The following is a 23,676-nucleotide window of genomic DNA, read 5'->3' as shown; positions in this document are numbered from 1 at the left end:
AAAAGAGAAACAACACAGGTTGTCATCCTACATCAACATCTGATTTTGTTGAAAGGATTCCATTTTTAAATACTTCAAGTGGTATGTGTTATAGTTTTGCAAACAAAATTTAAAAGAAATATGTATGTATATTTTATGTTTTTGGGATCCTTACATATGTTCTATTTTACAAGTTTCAACCACCAATGTTGAAAGAAGGAATGTGTATCATCTTCCTGGTTATGCCACTCTAAATATTAGTAGTAATTCGTTTCATTCATCTACAGAAGTAAAAGGTATACTTACTGCAGATATTTTTTGTTAATTTCAAATAATTTTCACAATACTTTCAAAGTTCTTTTCTCGAGTGGTCAACAATCTTCTTCATTCAAGTATTTTAAATCATGGATACAGATAACACAATTTCAAGTAAGTATGAAGTTGACCTTCAAGCAAGTGAACATCAAAGGTGTGCTGAAGAAAGAGAAAAAAGGAAGTATGTTCTTCAACAAAAGAGAAACAACAGAGGTTGTCATCCTGCATCAACATCCGATTCTATTGAAAGGATTCCATTTTCAAATACTTCAAGTGGTATGTGTTATAGTTTTGCAAACAAAATTTAAAAGAAATATGTATGTATATGTTATGTTTTTGGAATCCTTACATATGTTCTATTTTACAAGCTTCAACCACCAATGTCGAAAGAAGGAATGCGTATCACCTTCCTACTTATGCTACCCCAGATATTAGTAGTAATGTGTGTCACTCATCTACAAAAGAAAAAGGTAAACTTACTGCAGATATTTTTTTCTAATTTAATTATGAATTGTAGTTTTGTTCATTTATTTTATATACTTTTGCCTTATAAGATTCATTAAGAAAAATCTCATCAAGGAATGTACATCACACTCCTTTTGGGAGTACTAAGCTAACATCCTATTTTGTTGAGAAGACTCCATTATCAGATATTACAAATTGTATGTTTTAAATTTTTGGAAACAAAATATTTGTTTAATCTTAGTTTTTATGAATTGTTATATATGTCTTATTTTACAAGCTTCAATATAGGTGGAATATCTAAAATTGAATTACCAATGAGTGAAGAGATGTTAGCAGATTCTGTGGTAAAGAAGATTCATGAAATTTCTAAAGGTATAAGATACGAATGTAAATTCCTGTTAAGTTTTCAATATGTAGATAACATATGTTGACTTATAAATTTGCTAAGTCTGTAGATTATATTGATCATGGAGATGCCATCTTTGTGTGTTCTAAATGTGATGCAATGTTATGGGAAGATGAAATGCTTAGGGGAAATAAAAAACGTAAGAAAACATCCTATTCTCTTTGTTGTTCAAATGGAGATGTTGAGCTACCATCACCGCTTACACCTCCTCCATTACTACGTCATTTATATAAAAGTCATACCTCACAGTCTCGCAATTTCATGGATAATATTCGAGCATATAACATGATGTTTTCCTTCACATCTCTTGATGGGAAGGTTGACAAAAGTTATCAGAGAAGTAAAGGTCCTTATGTATTTAGACTACAAGGTCAGAATTATCATCGAATGGCTAGTCTACTTCCGGACGATGGGGAAGAACCCAAATTCTCACAGGTTTACATATATGATTCACAAAACGAAGTGGTAAATCGTCAAAAAGCAGTAAGGTAAATTCTTTATGATAATTGTGGCATTTATGAATATATATATTTTGCTTCTCAGTATATTTACATTCATTATCATTTGAAATGAATGTAAATTTTAACATTTTATATTTCTGGCAGTTCTCAGATAGAATTCAAAACTACAAGAAACAATCAGCTTGATAGTACAACCATCAAGGGTCTTAAAGATATGTTGGATTCTTGCAATCGTCTTGTCCAGTCCTTCAGAATGGTAAGAGATTGTTTTCAAGAAAATGAGTTTCAAGATGTAAGTTTGAAGCTTATTGGAACAAGAGATAAGGATGGAAGAGTTCACAATTTGCCAACAACATCAGAAATTGTTGCGTTAATAACTGGTGATTTTGATGGAGCATTTGATAAACAGGACATTGTTGTTAGAAAGAAGTCTGGTGGTCTTCAAAGAATTAGTGAGCTTCATCCCTCTTACCTTGCTTTGCAATATCCACTTATTTTCCCATATGCAGAAGATGGTTATAGAGTTGGTATTAAACATAGAGGGATTGCGATTGATAATGAGGTACTTAGAACCAATCTTACATTTAGAAAATTCTTTTGTTACAAAATTCAAGATAGACAGAATCAGTTTTCATTGTTACTTAATGCGAAAAAAACTATTTCAGCAGTTTTTGGTTGATGGATACACGATGATAGAATCTGCCAGGTTGAATTATATAAGGACACAACAACCTAAACTTAGAACGCAAAGTCTTAAGAACTTGAATGCTACTGTTGAACGTGGAGAGAATAATGCCTCAAGTTGTGGTAAACCTATACTTTTACCTTCATCATTTACTGGTGGTTCTAGATATATGATGCAAAACTACTTGGATGCTATGGCAATTTGCAAGTCTGTTGGATATCCCGATTTATTCATAACGGCGACTTGTAATCCAAACTGGCCTGAGATTTACAGGTGTTTGCACGATAAAGCTCTTAATGCTGAAGACAGACCGAATATTATCTCTAGATTATTCAAGTGTAAATTGGATCATCTTATAAAAGATTTCAAGAAAGATAAATTCTTTGGTGATATACAAGCAGGTACCCTTTAGTTATATTTTTTACTTTGAACATCTAATTATATTTATCTAACAGCTCACTGTTGAAAAATTTCAGTTATGTATACAGTGGAATTTCAGAAGCGTGGACTCCCATATGCTCACATATGTTTGTTCTTGGGTGCTGAAAGCAAATTTCCAACTGCATCTGATATTGATCGTGTTATTAGTGCTGAGATACCAGATAAAGAAAGAGATCCTGAATTATATGAGCTTGTCAAGCAATTTATGATTCATGGACCATGTGGTACAAACAACCCACTTTGTCCATGTATGGTTAAGCAAAAATGTTCTAAAAAGTTTCCAAAAAAATATGTAGATGAGACTTGTGTTGATTCTGAAGGATATCCTGTCTATCATCGTCGTCAAACAAGTAATACAATAGTAAAGAATGGTGTGACACTTGATTATAGATTTGTAGTTCCTTACAATGCTCTCTTGCTCAGAAAGTATCAGTCCCACGTTAACATTGAATGGTGCAACCAGTCAGGTTCTATAAAATATTTGTTTAAATATATTAATAAGGGGCCTGATAGAGTCACTGCTTCTGTTTTTCAAGCCAATAGCATCAAGAATGATACGGAACAGAATGTAGCTGTAGATGAGATAAAATCATACCTTGATTATAGATATATCTCTACTTGTGAAGCTGCTTGGAGAATATTCATGTATGATATACATTATAGATCTCCAGCTGTTGAAGTATTACCTTTTCATTGTGAAGATGGTCAGAGTATTGTGTATAACGATCATGATAATTTGTGTGATATTGTTACTGATCCAACTGTGAAAATGACAATGTTCACAGAGTGGATGAATTGTAATAAAGTCGATGAATTTTCCAGGACATTGAGGTATGTTCAGTTTCCGAGATATTATGTATGGAATACTAAAAATCGCAAGTGGAATCGAAGAAAGCATCTGTATGGATCAATTGGGAGGATACATTATGTCCCACCATCACTTGGTGATTGTTATTACCTAAGGATTTTACTGAATCATATTAAGGGACCAACCTGTTTTGAAGATATAAAAAGAGTTGATGGGCAGGTTTTTCAAACATTTAAAGATGCATGTTTTGCACGGGGACTGTTGGATGATGATAAAGAATATGTTAATGCTGTCAAAGAAGCTATCACATGGTCAACCAGAGATTTCTTGAGGACTTTTTTTGTAATGTTGTTGCTGTCAAATTCGATATCTCGTCCTGGTGTTTTTTGGTCAGAAACGAAGTCCCTGTTATGTGAAGACATTTTGTATCAGCAATGAAAGATAACTGGTATTGCAGGTAATGTGATTATTTTATTAAAGTTATATACAACTACATTAAAATTATGCAATAGCTCTGTTATTGGGAAAAAACTAATACTTTTTTCAACATTTGTTTTAGATTTGGATCTTTAACAAGAAGAACTTGAAAATATTTGTCTATCTGAAATTGAAAGGTTGCTACTTACCAATGGAAGTACAGTGAGAAATTTTAATGATATGCCAAGTGTTCCGGACAATTATGTTTCATCATCTAACAATCGATTGATAATGAAAGAATTATCGTATGACAGACTAGCTCTTCAAAGGGAACATGATTGTTATGTAAAGTGTTTAACTGCCAAACAGGAAAGGATATATAAAATTGTTATGGAAGCGATTGAAAAAGGTGATGGAGGTGTGTTTTTTGTATATGGTTATGGTGGAACTGGAAAGACGTTTCTTTGGAAGACATTCTCAGCTGCATTACGATCAAAAGGTGAAGTTGTATTGAATGTTGCATCCAGTGGAATTGCTTCACTTTTGCTGGATGGTGGTAGAACTGCTCATTCAAGGTTTGTAATTCCAATCAACATTAATGAGAATTCGATATGTTCGATAGAGCCTAATACTGAGTTAGGTGAGTTAATTAAAAGAGCAACATTGATTATTTGGGATGAAGCACCTATGACTCACAAGCATTGTTTCGAGGCTCTTGATAGAACAATGAGAGACATATCACGCTCCAGTCAACCGAATATGCAATCCAGGCCGTTTGGGGGAAAGGTAATTCTATTTGGTGGTGATTTTAGACAAATTCTTCCGGTCATCCCTAAAGGTACCAGAACAATGATAGTCAATGCTTCTTTGAATTCTTGATATATATGGCGGCACTGTCAAGTACTAAAGCTAACTGAGAATATGAGATTAAGAGTTGGTTGTCAGGAAGCAGATTTGAAAGAAATAAAGGAATTTGGAGAATGGATTTTAAAGCTTGGTGATGGTCTGCTTGGTGAAGAAAATGATGGTGAGATTGATATTGAAATACCAGATGATTTACTTATTCATGACCAAGTCAATCCTATTTCTTCTCTCATTTCATTTATATATCCGGGCATGAATAAGTTTTTGTGGGATTTAGCGTATTTCTAACAAAGAGCGATTCTTGCTCCAACTAATGAAGTAGTGGATTCAATAAATAAAGAGTTGTTAGAGAGTCTGCCTGGTGAAGAAAAGGTTTATTTTAGTTCAGATAGTTCATGTCAATCGGAGGAAGAATCAGAGCTTAATAAGGCATTGTTTCCTCCTGATGTGTTAAACAATCTTCGTTTATCTGGTTTACCTAACCATAAATTAGTACTGAAACTTGGTGCTCCAGTCATGTTACTCAGAAACATTGATCAGGCAAATGGATTGTGTAATGGTACACGTTTACAAGTCACGAGGCTCGGAAAAGTTGTGATTGAAGCAAAAATTATCACAGGGACTAATATAGGTCATCATACTTTGATATCAAGACTGAAGATGACACCTTCTAATAAAAGAATACCAGTGAAGATTTCTCGAAGACAATTCCCACTTTCACTGTGTTTTGCTATGACAATAAATAAAAGTCAAGGACAATCATTGGAGCGTGTTAGTTTATATCTTCCACTTCCAGTGTTTAGTCATGGCCAGCTCTATGTTGTTGTATCTAGAGTAAAAAGTAGGAAGGGGTTGAAAATTTTGATTTGTGATAAAGAGAAACGAGTCTGTACAACCACTACTAATGTGGTTTACAAAGAAGTTTTACAAAATCTATGATGATACTAGACTTTTGTCAACCTGGCAACGTCTGTTGGGTATAATGGAGGAACTGTTGTTAGGAAATGTTTGTTGGAAAGCAATACAACTTTTTGAAAGCATCTGATACTTGCTCTGCATTAAGCCTATCCTGAGAACACATGTTGTTAATAACATTATCTTCAAGTACATGCCTGATGAGGCTCGATTTTTTAAGGCGAACGATGAAGTTATTTGGATTGCAGTTGCCTGTTGAAGCTGTGTTGTTGCAAGTTCTAGAAGCTCCGGGTCTCCACGAATGGTTTGAAGGAGCCATAGAAGCTGGAAATCCCTAGGAGATGTTTTGAAAGAAGTTGGTGTGACTCAAACCTTTTTCTTATTGCTTCTATATATCAATGAATTTATATTTTATTAAATAGAATGTGACACCCATTCTTTCACTAAAGTTTGATTAGGTGTTGCTTTTGATTACTTGGAATTAGCTCTTCAGAAGTCCCTGAAGGTTCATTCTTTTTCATGGAGATCTCAAGATAGGAGGATATGGCTAAAGACCTGTAGTGATTGGGCTCATATATCTGGTTTGATGTCGTGACTAGCAAGCTTGATGAAAGCATATCTATCTTGGAGTTAGGCAAAAGGTATACACAATTAACTTAAATAAGTCCCAATTAATCTCATAGGTGTACTATGACTCTGATATGGTTAGAGATCCAATGAATTCGGTGATGTTCTTCTTTACAATCAAGCTTTGGAAGGTATTGCAATACATATGGTAAGAATAGCTACAGCGTTTATTTTTTTTTCTTGAAATGCATGCGTAGACACTGAATCATTTGTTTTATATATGCATCTTTTTAGCTTTCTCTTGAACTAAAGGCAAGATTGGAATTGGTCATCTGATACCGATAGATAAGAATTATATTACATGGTTCTTATGATTATCGATGTGTATTTTATAATACTAACACCCTGGTTGTATTTGGCTAGAAAAATTGAACTTTTCTTTTCTCCTTAATAAATTCTGGAACCACCAAGTGAGGAGGAGGTTTCTCTAATTCTGAAAAGTTTTGGACAACTGTATTTTAACATGTTTTATAGGAGTTTACATTGTCACGTTCTTGTGTTTTTGCAGTTGCTGCATGAAAGATTGGATAATATATATGTGCTAAAAGTGAGATTGTGAGCTAGCTTGAAAAAATGAAGCAGCCTCAGCTGCATGAAAGGAGTAAGGAGTTAGTATGAATGATCTTTATGTGTGAATGTGTGATTAACCATTTAATAAACATGTCCTATTTTGGTTGACAAGCTTAATCCTGTTAATTAAACGTGTTGTATTTGGGTCAACACGTTTAACCCATTTTATTAAACAGGTCGTCGACCTGCTGACATGTTCAAAATTTAGAATAAAAAAAATCAAAAAGAAAAAATAATAGGTCAAACCGCAACCCATTTTAACCGTTTATAAGCAAATTGATTTGGGTTATATTTATTTTTGATTGGACAAATTGGTTAAGCTTAAATGACTAAGGGGCTGTTTGTTTACCTCTTAATGAGGCTCTTAATGGTTCAGAGCTCTTACTGGTTCAGCACTTAATGATTCAGACTGTTTGTTTCACGAGCAGATGTCTGAATGGTACAGACATTTGCTCTGAATGGTTAAGATTTATACAGCGTCTGAATGGTTAAGACCTCTAATCTGAATTGGTCAGACATTTGCCTCTGAACAATTAAACATTATACAAGCTTTTAATGGTTCAGACCTCTTACTGGTTCAGCACTTAATGGTTCAGACCTCTTACTGCTTCAGCACTTAATGGTTCAGACCTCTTACTGCTTCAGCACTTAACCATTCAGATGTTGCCAAACAGCCCCTAACTAAACAGGAAATGGGCCAAATTCATTCATATTGTATTTTTTAACATATGAGTTACATTTCAGGTTCAATAAAACGACTAAAAGAACTGCTTGCAGATCTGTCGAATATTTGTTTTGTTGATTTATAATTGTTGAAATATGAATGAACAAATTGCTTTCGAAAAGGATAAATAATGTGAGATTCCATGGGTTTAGGGTTTGAAGTTTGAACAGAGTTGGTACTGAACTCTGCTACTTATTAAGAGTTTAAAATTTCAATTTTAATTCTGGTAATCTCTATGATCGTGGGTGGATGAAATGTGGGACATTAATGTTTTTTTAATGTGTTACACACATTGAGTTAGTTACTTTTTTTTTAACGGCAAGGAACGACGTGCCAACCACCGTAACACCGAGCGCTGTGACCAAGGTTGACTACTCGACCGCTGCCAGCCCCTTGGCTCTCCCAGATGCGTGGAAACCCGACATCGAGTTACTAATCCAAGAGGTTAAGAACAAAAAGTGTCCCAATATTTGAATTTTATGCCAGCCATTTTAGATCATTGGGTACATGAGTTAATTTGTTGCTTCAAAAGTGAGTACCAAAGCATTTACTTGCTAAAGTACTAGTACGTATGCTATAACCAACCCTTCTTTAATGCCTTTAAACTCCACTTCTGTTACTTCACATTACTTTCATAAATACTTTGACCATGGTCAACAACAGTCATAATCTCATAAATTCATCATTTTATCCAAAACTTCTGATAATCCATGTAAACATACATGGTGCAGAACATCATATATCGTAGCGGCTAATTATCAAAAATATCCCACTACAAACAATAAATAAAAGTTTATATGAAATAGACAAAGATCAATGCAGTTGGTAACTACACTCTTGGCTGGAGTTGACCCTCATTGGCTAGCTTGAAAAGGTGAGCTTGGGCCGCTGCCGCCTGATTCGAGACTAGTGCAGCCACGAAACTTTCTACCACATCGTTGGTTGCGAACGGGAAGTTCGGGTTTACCATAGAGTTGAGCAAAGAAGCGGTTCCTTCACGGTAAAGTGCACCAATGCCATCGGTTCTGGTGTTTGAAAGTGCGTTCTGAAAGCTCATGTCTGAGCCGAACCCGGGAATGCTGCCTAGCCCCAAGAGTGGGCCGAATGTGCTACGCCACCAGTTGCATAGATCTGGGATCAAGTTTGGGTGTGTCCTCCAGAAACTGTATGTGTAATGATTCATAATATAGGATATGGTTAGATTTTGCACTTTCAGGTGTAAAATTAATAAATTTTGTCCCTTTTAAGTACCAATATTGTTTTAAATTTTGGCTCGTGATATAATTTGAATTTTATAAAAAAATTACCTACTTAAATGTGTATGTTTTTCAGGGACCTCATCCAGGCCAAGACAGACATGGATATTTCACCAATGATTTTTTTTTTTTTTTTTTTTTTTTTGTGTGTTTTCAAAATGAAGAGGTATGATCCCAAATCACCAGTAGTCCGACTATCTGTATTTGAACTGTTTTCATTTGAACCGACACTAAAAACCGGATTGAGGTGGTCGGTGGGATTTCAACTTTTTTTAATACTTTTTTGTTTTTTTTTTTTCAAAATATCATTAAACCATTAATTTACTATTTTGAACTCTATTTTTTTTTCCTTTAGACCTCAATACTTAAAAAAAAGCTAGTATATTTATATTTTATCTAAAAAATCGTTATATATTTATATTTCAATTTTTTTAATAATGTATCGCTTCATCGTGTACTAAATCTAGTCCGACCAGTAAACCATTAATGCGCTTGGTTCACTGACCTGTCCATTTACATAAACCTTGCATTTTTTTTATATATTTGAACTAGGTTATATATAGACGCGCGTATTGCATGAGTTTGTACACCATAAACGATATAATGATTGACTTACTCGCATGTGCCACCAAAGAATGGTATATTTGGGAAAAACGGAGGTGATCCGAACACGTCACCAGGCGGAGGAGGGGTAGACCGTGGGGTGGTGGGTGATCTGGGGTGAGACGGTGGAGTGGTGCGCTTGGGGTGTGGCGGTGGAGTGGTGTGCTTGGGGTGTGGCGGTGGGGTGATGTAGTAAGGAGTGGTGGACGGAGGGTCAGTAGGAGGAGTGGACGGTGGGGTGGTTGTAGAAGGTGGAGGATAATAATATCCAGAGGGTGGTGGGGTGGTGGTAGAAGGTGGAGGGTAGTAGTGGTATCCAGATTGTGGTGGAGGAGTGCCACTAGGGGAATTGCCACCGCTGGGAGGTGGTGGAGTGGGGTCACCATAGGCACTAGATGATGGTGGTGGTGGTGGTGATGGTGATGATGGTGGTGGCGATGGTGATGGTGATGGTGGTGGTGATGGTGATGGTGGTGATGGTGATGGTGGTGGTGGTGTTCCACAATTAGTTGGTGGTTTGTGTTCATGGTGGTGGTGGTGATGCTGGTGATGGTGAGGTGGTGTATTGCCTCCGCCTGACGGTGGGTTGTTTGATTGATCCGGCGGTGGATTTTGATATGAAACTGCAAACAAATCACAGTAAATCAATAATAAAAAATAATAATGTATAGGAGTATTTAGAAGTAGGATACGGTTTAAAAAAACACACAAATTTTAAAAGATTTATGACATAATATTTTATAAACTTTTACCTGGGGGAGGATTATTTGCATGAGCTGGCGGTGGATTTGAAACTGCAAACAGACGTTACAAAGAAAAAAAAACCATAAATTAAAGAATCATAAAAAACGCATGTCAGATTCTACAAACAAATAAACACACGTTCACACACACACACCTGCGGGTGGATCATTTGCACGAGCTGGTGGTGGATTTTGGTAAGAAACTGCAAACAAACAAAGATAAATCAGGAATTAAAAGAATGCTACATTAAAGTCTTACAAAAAAAAAAGCCAAAACAAAATCATCACTCAAAATCCTTAAACTTTTACGTACCAACTGGTGGATCATTTGCATGAGCAGGCGGTGGATTTTGATAAGAAACTGCAAACAAATTCCACAAATCAATAATATAACAAAAGGGTACATTAAAATGTTACAAAAGCTATTTTCATAAAATTCATCACACAAAATCTCTAAACTTTTACCAGTTGGTGGAGCATCTGAATAAGCAGGAGGTGGATTTTGGTAAGAAACTGAAAAACAAATCCCACAAATCAAGAATCAACAAAAGGGTACATAAAATTCTTACAAAAACACATTTTTATAAATTCATCACTCAAAAACTCTATTTTTTTACCAATTGGTAAGAAACTACGTTACAAACAAATCCCACAAATCAAGAATCAACAAAAGGATGCATAACATTCTATAAAAAAATCACAAAGAATAAAACATCGTCATTCAGAAGTTAAAATTTATACCAACGGGAGGAGGAGAAGCATCTGAGTATGGAGTATAGTAAAAGTAGATGTTTTTCTCATCTTGAAAGCTTGAAGAAGCAGCACAGAAACCAGCAGCAAATACCCATAAAAGAAAACAAGTTTGTAGGGTTTTGGTTGTCCCCATTTTTGAGTCAAGAAATGGTGTGGGGAATGGTTATGATTCAAGTCATATATATAGCAAAAAAGAAAGATGGAGGTATGGTAATATAGTAAATTAAAGCAAGGAAATGAGGTATATGGTTGTTGATTCTTTGTTGCCTGCATTTAAGATGCTATTGATTGCTCACTCTATACTTCTCACAAGTTTAACCAAAGGTTTTGACCTTGTTTCAATTATAAATAAATAAACAAAAATGGTGTGTACATATCTATACATTTTATCTTCAATTTTTATTAATTAGGATTGACTTTTTATCTCATAAGCTTCTAATTTAGAGGTTTTTAGAACTTAGAGTTGACTTTTGTTACTCAATATCTTCAATTATATTAATTAGCTAGGTTTGATTTAGTTTAAAAAAAATCTGGTATAATTTGACCATCTTTTATTATCATTATGTAATTAATGTGGGACATAATAATATTATATATGTTTGTACTTAACAAATGCCCAGAATTATTGCCTTGGTATTAAAATTCTATGAAATTTGCAGTATTATTTGATAGGAAAGTAAATATACACTAACCATTATTTAATGTCAAAACATATATATACATATATAATTTAACGATATTAGTATTTTCAATTTTATAGACCAATGAAAAGGTGTGAGGGCTTTGCTTTGAATGGAAATAGATTTAAGAGTACTATCATATTTCGTATGAGGTTATCACGAATTAACTATAAAGTCAAACTATGTCTTTGAATTATGAAAGAGTTATAGTACAAAGGGAATGTAATTTCTAGAGATTACACTTTGAACAAATTAAATGTGAGATAATTAATTTATTAATTTTCCAATTTGGAGTATAATGTCAAGAATAATCTCCCAAATTTATTATCATGAGTGAAGAAGAATTTGATATGATATGTTTCGTTTTTTGACTATTGATGTTCAATTCCTTAAGTACCTTTTTTTTTTCTTGAAACACTATCATAAGATTATTTCTCAACCAAATGATTTGTTACTTCCTAAAAGGATACAAAGATCTTTGACTTGTTATGTCTTACCATATTGACCATCTCATAATCTTCAAATTTAGTTAGGTTTGTTTCATATAATTTGGTATATTGATCATCGTTTATCATTATTGTGTAGTTAACGTGGAACATAACTTCTTTTAACGCGGCAATGTGGAACATAATAGTATTATGTTTAACCAAATGCCCAAAATTTGTCTTGGTACATATTAAGACTCGGTCAAATTTGCGCTTTATAACATAGGAAAGTTGATAAACATTTTCCACTAAGGTCAAACAAATTTATCAAAGTTATTATTTTTGTAAATATATCAGAAATTCAATAATAATTATTAAAATTCCCCCCTGCATTGCGGCAAGAATTTCGTCGGTACCAATTCGGTTCATTACGGTATCGAAGCAGTATTGCAAACCGAAAGATAAAATCCAAACAATAAAGTTGTAAAATGCCCAAAAGAATATCGATACGTATTTTACATCAATTGAAAACCCTAAACATGAACCGGTACCGTATAATACTGAGAAAGATATATAAAAATAAGCACATTATAATGCTATGTTATTAAAGATGTATTGTAAACAAGGAAATTGAAATCTCTAGGTATTGCTCTTTGAACAATTTTTTATAACGACCAACGACAAAAAATCTAAAAAAAATCGTTGATAGAAAATACATGCCAGTCTACGGCTAACCAATACAAAAAATACAAAGCCAACAAAGACTACGCCAAAACCAACGAAAACAACAGGAAACAAACTCACTTCCTCACCCAATACAAGAAACGTTAAAATTACGCCATGTCACACCCTGGCCCGCAGCGAATTATTGATTGGGGCATGATAATTGTTCAAAGCTTATTGCAACTATTATAAGGTTAAATATTTAATCATGTCAAAATTAAAATGTCGCATAACATATAACTTTAAAATAATTCATACAATGCTCAAAGTCATAAAACATGCGATAAAATCTAGTTTATTTTCTAACGCACATCCTATGTGTCTCCGTCTTCAACTCATCACACCCAGGGTCGTCCTCGAAAATGATTAAAAAAAAAACTTTTGGGCCCCGTGCGAGACAAAAAAATTGGGCCCCTCCATATAATATAAACTCATCAATCATATATCAAAAACCCACAAGAAGATGATAATTGTTAACGGAAAATAAACAAAACAAAAGTAGTGTAGCAAAAAAAAGTGTAATATGTGTAAACATATCCAAATTAGTTTGAAAATAGGAACATTTTATACAAATAAAATTAACAGAACTAAATATTGAGTTCTTCTAAGTTTATTTTGTAAATGGTTGTAAGAAAAATAAAAAACCTAAAAATTTAAACAAGAAAACATATAAAGTTTGTTATGTAAAAAGTTAAATGAGAAGAAAAAATGAAAGAACCTGCAAATTTATGAACGCCCAAATTTAGATGTTAAAATCAGAAATTAAACTAAAAAATAAGCTTACAAAAGTTGCAATTGGTGTGAGTGGAGAAGTCAAAATCACAGATCAAGCTGAAATTAGCCCTTGAGGCCCAAAGGCCCAAACAAAAAATGAATGTGAAGAAGCCAAAATAACAACAGAGGGATTCGAACTTGGAACTAAGAAGTCTCAGGCAATTTTCGCATCCGCTGAGCTAAAGTTCAGTTTGTGTATTTTAAACTACAAAAAGTCTATATATAAAAAATATAATACTTGTTTTAAAACAACTTTGGACCCCTAGATATTTTGGGCCCTGTGCGTTTGCACCTCTCGCACAGGCCCAAAACCGGCCTTGATCACACCTAATTTCCTGTATCACACGTAAAAGTAATTTTGGGTCAATAAAAATGTTGGTGAGTAAATCTACATTTTATAAAATAATTTGTTTATTTTTTTTAAGAAAGTATTCAACATGCAATTCAAGTGTTCGAATAATGATCGCAATATATAAATTACAACAACAATAATTCATACATACCAAATAAGATGATACGATCATGAGAATATGCTAACAAAGCGATTATCTGACTCTGAGAATGTATGACTATGCGACTATGCGAGACTCAAACCCCGAAGAGCCAATCTAATGATGGTGGCGATACCAAGCTACAACCTATGGCTATGGGGAACCGGTTAGCCAGTGGATCCACAATGACGTGCTAGAATACAATTGACCGCGACTTCACATAAGTACATAAACAAACTACAACTACACAAACACATGATTTACACACTAATTTTGCATGTTATGATTAAAGTGAAAAAGTATGCGAATATATGACACATGATACACGGCAAAAGTTTAAATGGAAAAATGGGGAAGAGTTAGATTTACTCACAATTTGCGTTTATTTGATCCTTAGATTAACCAAAATGGGGAAGAGTTAGATTTACTCACAATTTGTGTTTATTTGATCCTTAGATTAACACCATAGTTTTTGGGGGAAAACTCTAAAAGACAATGTTACCCTAAAATAAAAAATAAAAAATATACTAAACTGATAAAAACCAAAGAGAAAATAGATATAAACTGAATTCCATCATTCATTCTAATCAACATTACAATATATAGATATGAATATAACTGTAAACCCTAAAGCCCATAAGTAATGGCTTGGGCCTAAAATGTCTGGTTTATAACACTCCCCCTCAGACATTTAGAATTATACGCAGTTTAACAACATACTCCAGGATGATGTTAAATAGGTACTTCAGGACCTGAATAAATAAACTGATACTACTGGATCAGCTATGCTGCCTCATTAAAAACCTTACTAAGAAAACCCAGTGGGACAAAACTTAGTTAAGGGAAAAAGAGTACAGCGTGTATAATTCTCCTCCTGAATTCAACAAACATCTTTCAATCTACGAAGACCGATCTTGTGTGATAGCTGCTCGAAACTGCTTTTAGGTAAAGCTTTCGTGAACAGGTCAGCTAGATTTTCACTCGACTTAATCTGGCGAACATCAATTTCCCCTCCTTTTTGCAAGTCATACGTTGAGAAAAAATTTGGTGAGATGTGCTTTGTTCGATCACCCTTGATATAACCTTCTCTGATTTAAGCTATGCAAGCAGCATTGTCTTCATAAATAATTGTCGGCTCCTTCTTGATCTGTTCTAATCCGCATGCTTCTTGTATGTGATTAATCATTGATCTCAACCACACGCATTCTCGACCAGCATCATGTAGTGCTATCAATTTGGCATGGTTTGATGATGTTGCTATAAGTGTTTGCTTAGTTGACTTCCAAGAAATTGATGTGCCACCGTATGTGAATACATAACCTGTCTGAGATTTTGCTTTGTGAGGATCTGATAGATATCCGGCATCAGTATACCCAACAAGTTGGTACTTTTGATCTCTCTGATAGAAAAGACCTAAGTCTTGTGTCCCGCAAATATACCAGAATATATGTTTTATGTCATTCCAGTGTCTACGTGTTGGATTCGAACTGTATCTCGCTAGTACATGTACTGCAAATGCAATGTCAGGTCTTGTGTTATTTGCGAGATACATAAGGGCACCGATCGCGCTTAAGTACGGTACTTCTGGACCAAGTACTTCTTCGCCTTCTTCTTGAGGGCGATAAGGATCCTTGTGTGGATCTAGCGGTCGGACAACCATAGGTACGCTAAACGGATGTGCTTTATCCATATTGAAACGTACTAACATCTTCTGGATGTAGTTTGATTGATGGACAAATGTGCCATTGCACAGATACTCAAATTGTAGTCCGATGCATACTTTTGTCATACCAAGATCTTTCATCTCAAATTCCTTCTTTAATAACTGAGCAGCTTTCTCTATCTCTTCAGGAGATCCGATGATGTTGACATCGTCAACATAGACTGCTATTATAGTGAAATTTGAGAGTGATCGTTTTATAAAAACAAATGGACTGATTACATCAGACTTGTATCCTTCCTTTTCGAGATATTCACTAAGTCGATTGTACCACATACGACCAAATTGTTTGAGACCATATAAAGATCTCTGGAGCTTTATAGAACACATATCTCGAGGTATTGATTTTAATGCTTCAGGCAATTTTAATCCTTTAGGATTTTCATGTAGATGTCATTTTCAAGTGTCCCGTATAAGTATGCGGTGACGACATCCATTAGTCTCATATGAAGTCCTTTAGAGATTGTAAGGCTGATTAGGAACCTAAGGGTTATCGCATCCACTACAGGGGAATACGTTTCCTCATAATCAACTCCTGGGATTTGGGAAAACCCTTGTGCTACAAGTCGAGCCTTATATCGTACAATCTCATTCTTTTCATTTCTCTTTATTGTAAACACCCATTTATAACCTACTGGTTTGACGTCTATGGGCGTTCGGACTACAGGGCCGAAAACATGTCGCTTTTCGAGCGAATTCAATTCGGCGTTTATGGCTTCTTGCCATCTTGGCCAATCATTTCTGTGCATGCACTCTTCTAAAGTTTTAGGTACGTAATCATTTTCATTGATTACATCCGTTGCTATAGCATATGCGAATATATCATCAACACGTGTTTTATTCCGGTTCCACATTGTAATATCTTATACATAATTAATAGAGATCTCATTTTCGTTCGGTACCGGTGTTTTTTCTGAAACTTCATTTTCCTCTGGATTCATAGTTGTCTCTTCTGGGACATTCACCTCTACCGGGGTTTCACTTATAATCTTTTGTGAGTTTTCACCAACTGCGTTACTTTGCTCTTTTCGTTTCCGTGGGTTTTTGTCTTTGGAACCGATTGGTCTCCCACGCTTTCGTTGTATAGTAATCGCTTCTAGGATTACTTCAATTCGAGCAGGTGCATTTGATGCTGGTTCATGTGACTTTGTCACTATATTCGTGTCTGTGAATGCATCTGGTAATTCATTCGATATTCTTTGCAAATGTATGATCTTTTGGACTTCATATTCACATTGACCACTTCGGGGGTCGAGATTTGATAGCGATGATGCATTCCACGTTATTTCTTGTGTTACCAGTCTTTCTTTGTCCTTATCTCCCCCTAAGACTGGGAACACTGTTTCATCAAAATGACAGTCAGCATACCGTGCTGTAAACATGTCTCCCGTCATTGGTTCTAAATATTTAATTATGGACGAGGAGTTAAAACCAATATAGATACCCAGTCTTCTTTGGGGTCCCATTGTAGTACGTTGTGGTGGCGGTATTGGTACATATACCGTACAACCAAAAATTCTAAGGTGGGACAACTTGGTTCTTGTCCGGAGACCAGTTGCAATGGGGAGTATTCGTGATCAGCAGTTGGTCTCAATCTAATCAGCGCAGCGGCATGCAAAATAGCATGACCCCATGCAGAAGATGGTAATTTACATCTCATTAAGAGTGGTCTAGCGATTATTTGTAATCGTTTAATCAGAGATTCAGCTAAATCGTTTTGCGTGTGAACATGAGGTACTGAATGTTCAACATTGATCCCAATTGACATACAATAGTCATTAAAAGCTTGAGATGTAAACTCTCCCGCATTATCCATCCGGATGTTTTTAATTTGATTATCGGGGAAATTGGCTCTCAATTGTATGATTTGAGCTAAAAGTCAGGCAAATGCTACATTTCGAGTAGCTAAAAGGCTCACATGTGACCGCCCTGAGGATGCGTCTATTAAGACCAAGAAATAGCGGAATGATCCACACGGAGGATGAATAGGCCCACAAATATCCCCTTGGATTCTTTCTAAAAATGATGGGGTTTCATGTATCAATTTATTTTGTGAGGGTCGAGTTATAAGTTTGCCCAGAGAGCATGCTGCACATGATAAGTCTTGTGGTAGCAAAAGTTTTAAGTTTTTGTGAGGGTGCCCGGTTGCACTTTTGATTATTCGTCTCATCATTATGCTACCAGGGTGACCTAGACGGTCATGCCATATATTGAATATGTCTTTATCTAACAGCTTTTGGTTACTCACCATGTATGATTCGACAGGATTGATATTAGTACAATATGATCCAGAGGATAAGGCTTCTAGTTGTTCAACAATTGTTTCTTTGCCATTTTTGTTTGAAGTAATTTGAAGATATTCAATATTATGTTTAGATATTGTTTTTAGGTGGTAACCGTTTTTTCGAATATCTTTAAATCTAAGTAAATTTCTTCTGGATTTACTAGAATATAATGTATTATCAATAGTTAATTGGGCACCCGAAGATAATGTTATGTGTGCTCTGCCGGAGACAACTCAGTGAAAAATTTCATATCTTTGAGAATAGTGTTAGTACTACCGCTATCTACCAGACATTCATCACCAATAATAGCTCTGCTGGAGCTAGTATACATATTTCTTCTGGAAATAATAAAACAAGTTAAGTATAAGAAATTGCATGTTTGAGTATGATAAAAACATCATGCAACTATAAATCAAACATCACTAGGTTTTAAATGAACAATAGTTCAAATATTCTAAAAAAAATCATCACATAACACGCATTTAATGATTTTGTAGTATGAGCTTGTTGTTTTGTTCCGCGACCAACAAACATGATATTAACTCAGAATATTTTGTAAAATTACGTTCCCTGTACTGCTGCGCCAAGAGCATGTTGGATAAATGGAACGTTGAGATAGTTTACTCAATCATGTCTTTGTCGGTGATTTGTTCACCGCATAATTTAAGCTCAGAGGTAATGCGAAGTAGGGCAGAGTTGTACGCACTAACAGTCTTATGATCTCGTAGCCTTAAATGAACCCACTTGTAGCGAGCTATAGAGAGTAAGACCAACTTCAGGTGGTCAAATCTTTCTTGAATGTTTCTCCATAACTCGAGAGGGTCCTCGGTACGGTTTTCCCTCTATAGGTCTTAACGAATATGAAGACGAAGGAATGCCATAGCTTTAGTTTTTTTTCTTGAAGGGACGTTTTATTCCCATCAATGATTGTCTCCCCCAGACTCATTGCTTCCAGATGGGTTTTAGCATCAAAAGCCCACGAGGGGTAGTTGTTGCCCGAGATTTCAAGTGCAGTGAATTTAAGATTTGATAAATTCGATATTTTGTCTACAAAGGAAAGAATTATTTATTTAAAAACGAGCCGCAATATAAAATATATATTATAGGAGAACTTCAGGTTCTTTATAGGTAGAATTGCAGGTTCTATACTTCAGGTTCTAAGTTGGTTAGAGCATCGTGCTGATAACGTGATAAAAACCAAAGAGAAAATAGATATAAACTGAATTCCATCATTCATTCTAATCAACATTACAATATATAGAGATGAATATAACTGTAAACCCTAAAGCCCATAAGTAATGGGTTGGGCCTAAAATGTCTGGTTTATAACATAAACAACATTTTCCATAACAAAACTATAAAATAAATCCTATGATTTAGGGCTTTTGTATAACCTAAAATTACATATAATAATACCAACATAACTACTAGGTTAATATTTGCAACGAAATAAATAATGTGACAAATTTGTAATATTAACATAAATACTTATGTTATAGTTTTTATATTGTAGTACATGCTGAGTCTAGTAATTCATCACTAACTTAACCAGTTAATTCTATAATCTAGCCTATTGATTAATAACATAACTATTAAGTCCAACATTGTAAAAATGAATAATAAGGCAACTTATTTAGATAATAACAATTTATGTTGTTACATGTTCAAAATATCAATTCTTGATAAACTAATGAAAAAAATCATCTCTTAAATTTTATAAGTTCAAAAATTTAACCTTGTCTTATATTTTTATTCAAAATCATTTATTTTATTAAAAAGACCAAATTTATATTTATAATTTAATTAATCCTTTTATTACCAAGTATTTTACCATGAATTATACAACTTATGAAAATTCCTAAGTCTTTTGCATCTCTTAGAAAGATCAAAAAAATAATATTTATGATGTTTTATTTTGATTAATTCATATTTTTATATAATTTTTTCATATAATATATCTTGATTAAAATCTACAATAAATCCAATTGGTGTCCAATAATTTACAAAAATTATACAAACTGATCTAACATGGTAATAAGCAATATTCTACTTTCAATTTTATCAAAACTCAAGTCTAGAATCAAAAGCCCCAAATTCTACAAACTAAGAACCCTAAAATATAAAGAAACTAAATTCGAATTGTATATTCCCTCTATCACAGAGATGAATAGAAGTGTTTTGTAAAACTTTAAAAATTAACAAATTTAGGCTTTGGAATTACCTAATTTGGTTAAAGAATGAAGGAGAAATTGTGAAATCAAGTTCCAAGCCCTAGCTTTGATCTTTGCTTAAATTCACAGATTTTGAGTGGTTGCAGGTTTTGAGAGTTGCATAAAGTTGTAAAATGTTCCAGAATTCGTTTGAGACCGGTTTTATGTATTTTGGTTAACGAATTTGATATAAACCATTCGAGTTCTTGAAGCTTAATGATGGTGTTTTAAAGGTGATTAACTTGCTTATTAATTCGGTCCTAATCAGCATTATTGAACAATTAATGATGGAATACCAAGTTCTCCACCATTTCTAATACTTTAAGGCTATGCGTAATGGCCATTATAGGGGCATGAAAGGATTTGATAACGCCCCCAGCACCATCCCCCTGGTCGTTATAAGGGCATGAAGAAAGAGGGACATTTCTAGAATAATACACAAAAAGGAGATAAAAATGGAAAGTATTAAATGGAATGGGCATTAAGAGACATTAACCGTTACACATTTTTTGAAGGGGCGTTATAATGCTGGTGTGGCAAATAATACCCCCTAGGGGCATTAACCATTACACATGGTCTAAGACCGAAAAGAAGCATGAACGTCACCTCCAAACGAGCCAGAGAACCAGGTCAGGTGTGTGACAACCCTCACATTTATAGGTATCCATACACTTAATTAATATTTAATTTGTGCTTAATGACTGTGCTTGATTACAACTATGATTAAACTACTGTCTGTTTTCTGTTACATACATACATATGCATCACATTTCATACTGTCACTACATTTATTACACACAAACATAAGTGACAAACTTGATGCACAAAGCACAGTTAGCACACTGAACAGATAACCCAGAAAACATGCTGACAATGCCAGCACTTTAAATGCAGAATTCTGCACTTAATAATAAAATTCAGCATTTAATTATGCTAGTAAAGTGCAAAAACTTGACAAAATAGTCCTAGATACTTTCCAAAGTGTTGGGAATTAAATGTGTCACTAAAAGTATTATAAAAGGCACCTTATGGATTAATTTAGCACTTTAACGGACAACACCCAACCGAACAACCGGACATTACCCGGAACACAAAAATATTGTCAAACACATTGTTTTTATTTTTCTAAGCTAGTTAGGGTCCCTGAACACCCTAACACACTATATATTATATAACACATCATAACACACTAACTATATCATTGAATCCTAACTAGATTAGTAACCATCCATTGAAACCCAACCCTATACCCCCCCCCCCTTGGGCGACGGTCACAATGGGTGATCCACCCATTGATTTTCTTGAATATTTTATTAGATTGTGTTGGTGGATATTAAGGCATAATACACAAGGGTTAAAAATGGAGATGGGTTATAAGATGGCACAAGGGTTATAAGATTTCATTTTCAACTCACCAACATCAAACAACTCTCTCCTCCCCTCTTCTTCTTGATCGGCCGAAACCACCACACCCACCATCACCATCATTCAAGCTTCATCTTCCAATCTAAGGACATCCAAAGGTGCTAGAGACCATACAAGCAAGCTTGGTGTGTTCGGAAGCTCAAGGACCTCTTCCATCTTCTTTTAACCACCACTTTTACACTCTTGAACTCCCCTAGCCTTGTGCTAGTGGTAAGTGTCTTAGATCTTCATCCTCTTCATGTTTTTGATGGTTAATAGTAAAAGAATGATGAAAAGATAAGAACTCTAAAGAAACATAAACAAGTCTTGGAACATAAACTAACTAGTGATGAAGTATGGTTAAAATGGTGATGAAATCATGTTATTCTTGTGTTGTTATTTTAACAAGTCTTGTTAAAATGGGTGTTTTTGTTGGTGCACTGAATGTCTATTTACTGCGTCTTAATCGAGTCTTAGGATTAGATAGGTTAGATTGGAGCTTGGAAATGAAGAAGTGGATTTAGTTTGTAATTCCGCTCGAAATGACAAGAAGTCATTTCAAGCGAAATCAGGTTTGCATTGTAATTCCGCTCCAAATGTAAGTTCATGATTCCGCTCCAAAGGTTCTTAGGTGATTCCGCTCGAGTGAGCTCATCATGGGGTTCCGCTTGAACCATTTCAAGCGGAATCAGAGCTACTATAAATAGGTCAGTGATGATTTTATTCGTAACAGTTGGAGCGGAATCTGGTCATGTGCTAGGTGTCGAATTGCTGTCAAAATTTACTCAGAAAGCGTTAATAGAAAAGGAATTGAAAGGATAAAGCTGTTGTGACTTTGTTTACTTTGATTCCGCATCTGTATTCAAAGAAGAACTGCCTTTACTGACTATTTAGGGTCGCTCACGGTCCAACAAGTGGTATCAGAGCTCAGGACGAGGAGTTCTTACCATAGCAGCTTGATTCTACCAGATTTTCTCATTTCTACTCACTTCTTCTCATACTTTTCTGATTTGAACTAGTTCCAACGGTTGAAATGGCCAGATTTTCGAATATATTGTGTAAAACATAGTATTAACAAACCCTAGAAAGAATCAGGTTAAAATTCGGATTAAAAATGGTAAAATGGCCTAAAAACTTGATTCCGATCGAAAAGTTCTTCGCAGGTTTCGCTTGAAAAATCTAATTTCGCTCGAAAATCATCTGGTCATTTGAAGCGAAATAGCATAAAATTAAGATTTCGCTTGAGTTTGCTTGTTGATTTCGCTCGAAATCAGAACAAATCAGATTCCGCTCGAAAGTTATCTTCTGATTCCGCTCGAAATCAGATCAGTTCTTATTCTGCTTGAAACTGTTAAGTCTGATTCCGCTTGAATTCAGACTATTTCTGATTTCGCTCTAACATCTTCTGTTGATTTCGCTCGAAAGCTGATTTCGCTTGAAATTAGCTGGGAAAAATTCAAAAAATTTTCTAAGTGTTTGCTGATTTTTCAGGTACGTGCGAGATGGACGATCTATTCATGAACCCGTTTAGCGATATGTATGCTTTTACTGGAAATTCTGGAGACGATACTTCTTCTAGCAACACCAATGTCACACCCCGATTTTCACACGTTTCACCGGTGGGCCCGATGGGGGACTATCGTGACGTAGTTGGTAACATTACAGTCAAACAACACAATATTTAAATGCACAGCGGAAGCAAAAGATAGATATATTTCAACCGAATGTTATTGTAATATCATGTATCACAAACAGTTGTAAATAATCCACAGGGGGATCAAAAGTAAATAGGAAATATTGTTCGACAGTTGACATCCAAGCTTGCGGGACTTATTGAGGATGCTAGGAGAAAGCCAGCCTAGTTCGCTTAGTACCTGCACTTAACCTTTTCGGGAAAATACGTCAGTTTACACTGGTAAATACATTCAACCG

General features: G+C 34.8%; 2 protein-coding genes across 3 annotated transcripts; one reads left to right on the top strand and one right to left on the bottom strand.

The window, feature by feature from the left end:
* Positions 1 to 383: 383 nt before the first annotated feature.
* LOC110925221 lies at positions 384 to 6,094 on the top strand. The gene is made up of 12 exons (XM_022169188.1): positions 384 to 570; positions 663 to 764; positions 849 to 956; positions 1,048 to 1,131; positions 1,215 to 1,653; positions 1,771 to 2,188; positions 2,292 to 2,712; positions 2,788 to 3,902; positions 4,120 to 4,199; positions 4,292 to 4,763; positions 4,923 to 5,051; positions 6,005 to 6,094. The coding sequence occupies exons 1-12, from the start codon at positions 384 to 386 to the stop codon at positions 6,092 to 6,094; spliced, it is 3,645 nt and encodes a 1,214-aa protein (XP_022024880.1).
* Positions 6,095 to 8,348: 2,254 nt separating this feature from the next.
* Positions 8,349 to 11,196, bottom strand: LOC110925813 (protodermal factor 1). Of its 2 annotated transcripts, XM_022169639.2 has the most exons (7): positions 11,021 to 11,196; positions 10,745 to 10,792; positions 10,593 to 10,640; positions 10,435 to 10,482; positions 10,289 to 10,330; positions 9,550 to 10,159; positions 8,349 to 8,840 (listed from the first exon to the last, which is right to left on the bottom strand). In XM_022169639.2, the coding sequence occupies exons 1-7, from the start codon at positions 11,163 to 11,165 to the stop codon at positions 8,507 to 8,509; spliced, it is 1,275 nt and encodes a 424-aa protein (XP_022025331.1). In that variant the 5' UTR covers positions 11,166 to 11,196; the 3' UTR covers positions 8,349 to 8,506. The 2 variants fall into 2 exon arrangements, with proteins under 2 accessions (XP_022025331.1, XP_035842470.1); XM_035986577.1 differs by lacking the exon at positions 10,745 to 10,792.
* Positions 11,197 to 23,676: the final 12,480 nt, after the last annotated feature.

The sequence above is a fragment of the Helianthus annuus genome, chromosome 17 (genome assembly GCF_002127325.2).
Source record: "Helianthus annuus cultivar XRQ/B chromosome 17, HanXRQr2.0-SUNRISE, whole genome shotgun sequence".
In the NCBI taxonomy this organism is placed as follows: domain Eukaryota; kingdom Viridiplantae; phylum Streptophyta; class Magnoliopsida; order Asterales; family Asteraceae; genus Helianthus; species Helianthus annuus.
Note: the sequence above shows the minus strand (reverse complement) of the source record. Positions and strands in the feature narration are given on the sequence as shown.

Excerpts from the sequence above, each read along its gene's own strand:
- LOC110925221 (XM_022169188.1), top strand. The coding sequence starts at position 384 with ATGGATACAGATAACACAATTTCAAGTAAGTATGAAGTTGACCTTCAA. Across the intron at positions 957-1,047 it reads ATTATCAGATATTACAAATT|GTGGAATATCTAAAATTGAA; the intron begins GTATGTTTTAAA and ends GCTTCAATATAG. Across the intron at positions 5,052-6,004 it reads ATTTACTTATTCATGACCAA|TTGCCTGTTGAAGCTGTGTT; the intron begins GTCAATCCTATT and ends TTTGGATTGCAG.
- LOC110925813 (XM_022169639.2), bottom strand. The coding sequence starts at position 11,165 with ATGGGGACAACCAAAACCCTACAAACTTGTTTTCTTTTATGGGTATTT. Across the intron at positions 10,641-10,744 it reads TTCAGATGCTCCACCAACTG|TTTCTTATCAAAATCCACCG; the intron begins GTAAAAGTTTAG and ends ATTTGTTTGCAG. Across the intron at positions 10,483-10,592 it reads TGCAAATGATCCACCAGTTG|TTTCTTACCAAAATCCACCA; the intron begins GTACGTAAAAGT and ends GTTTGTTTGCAG.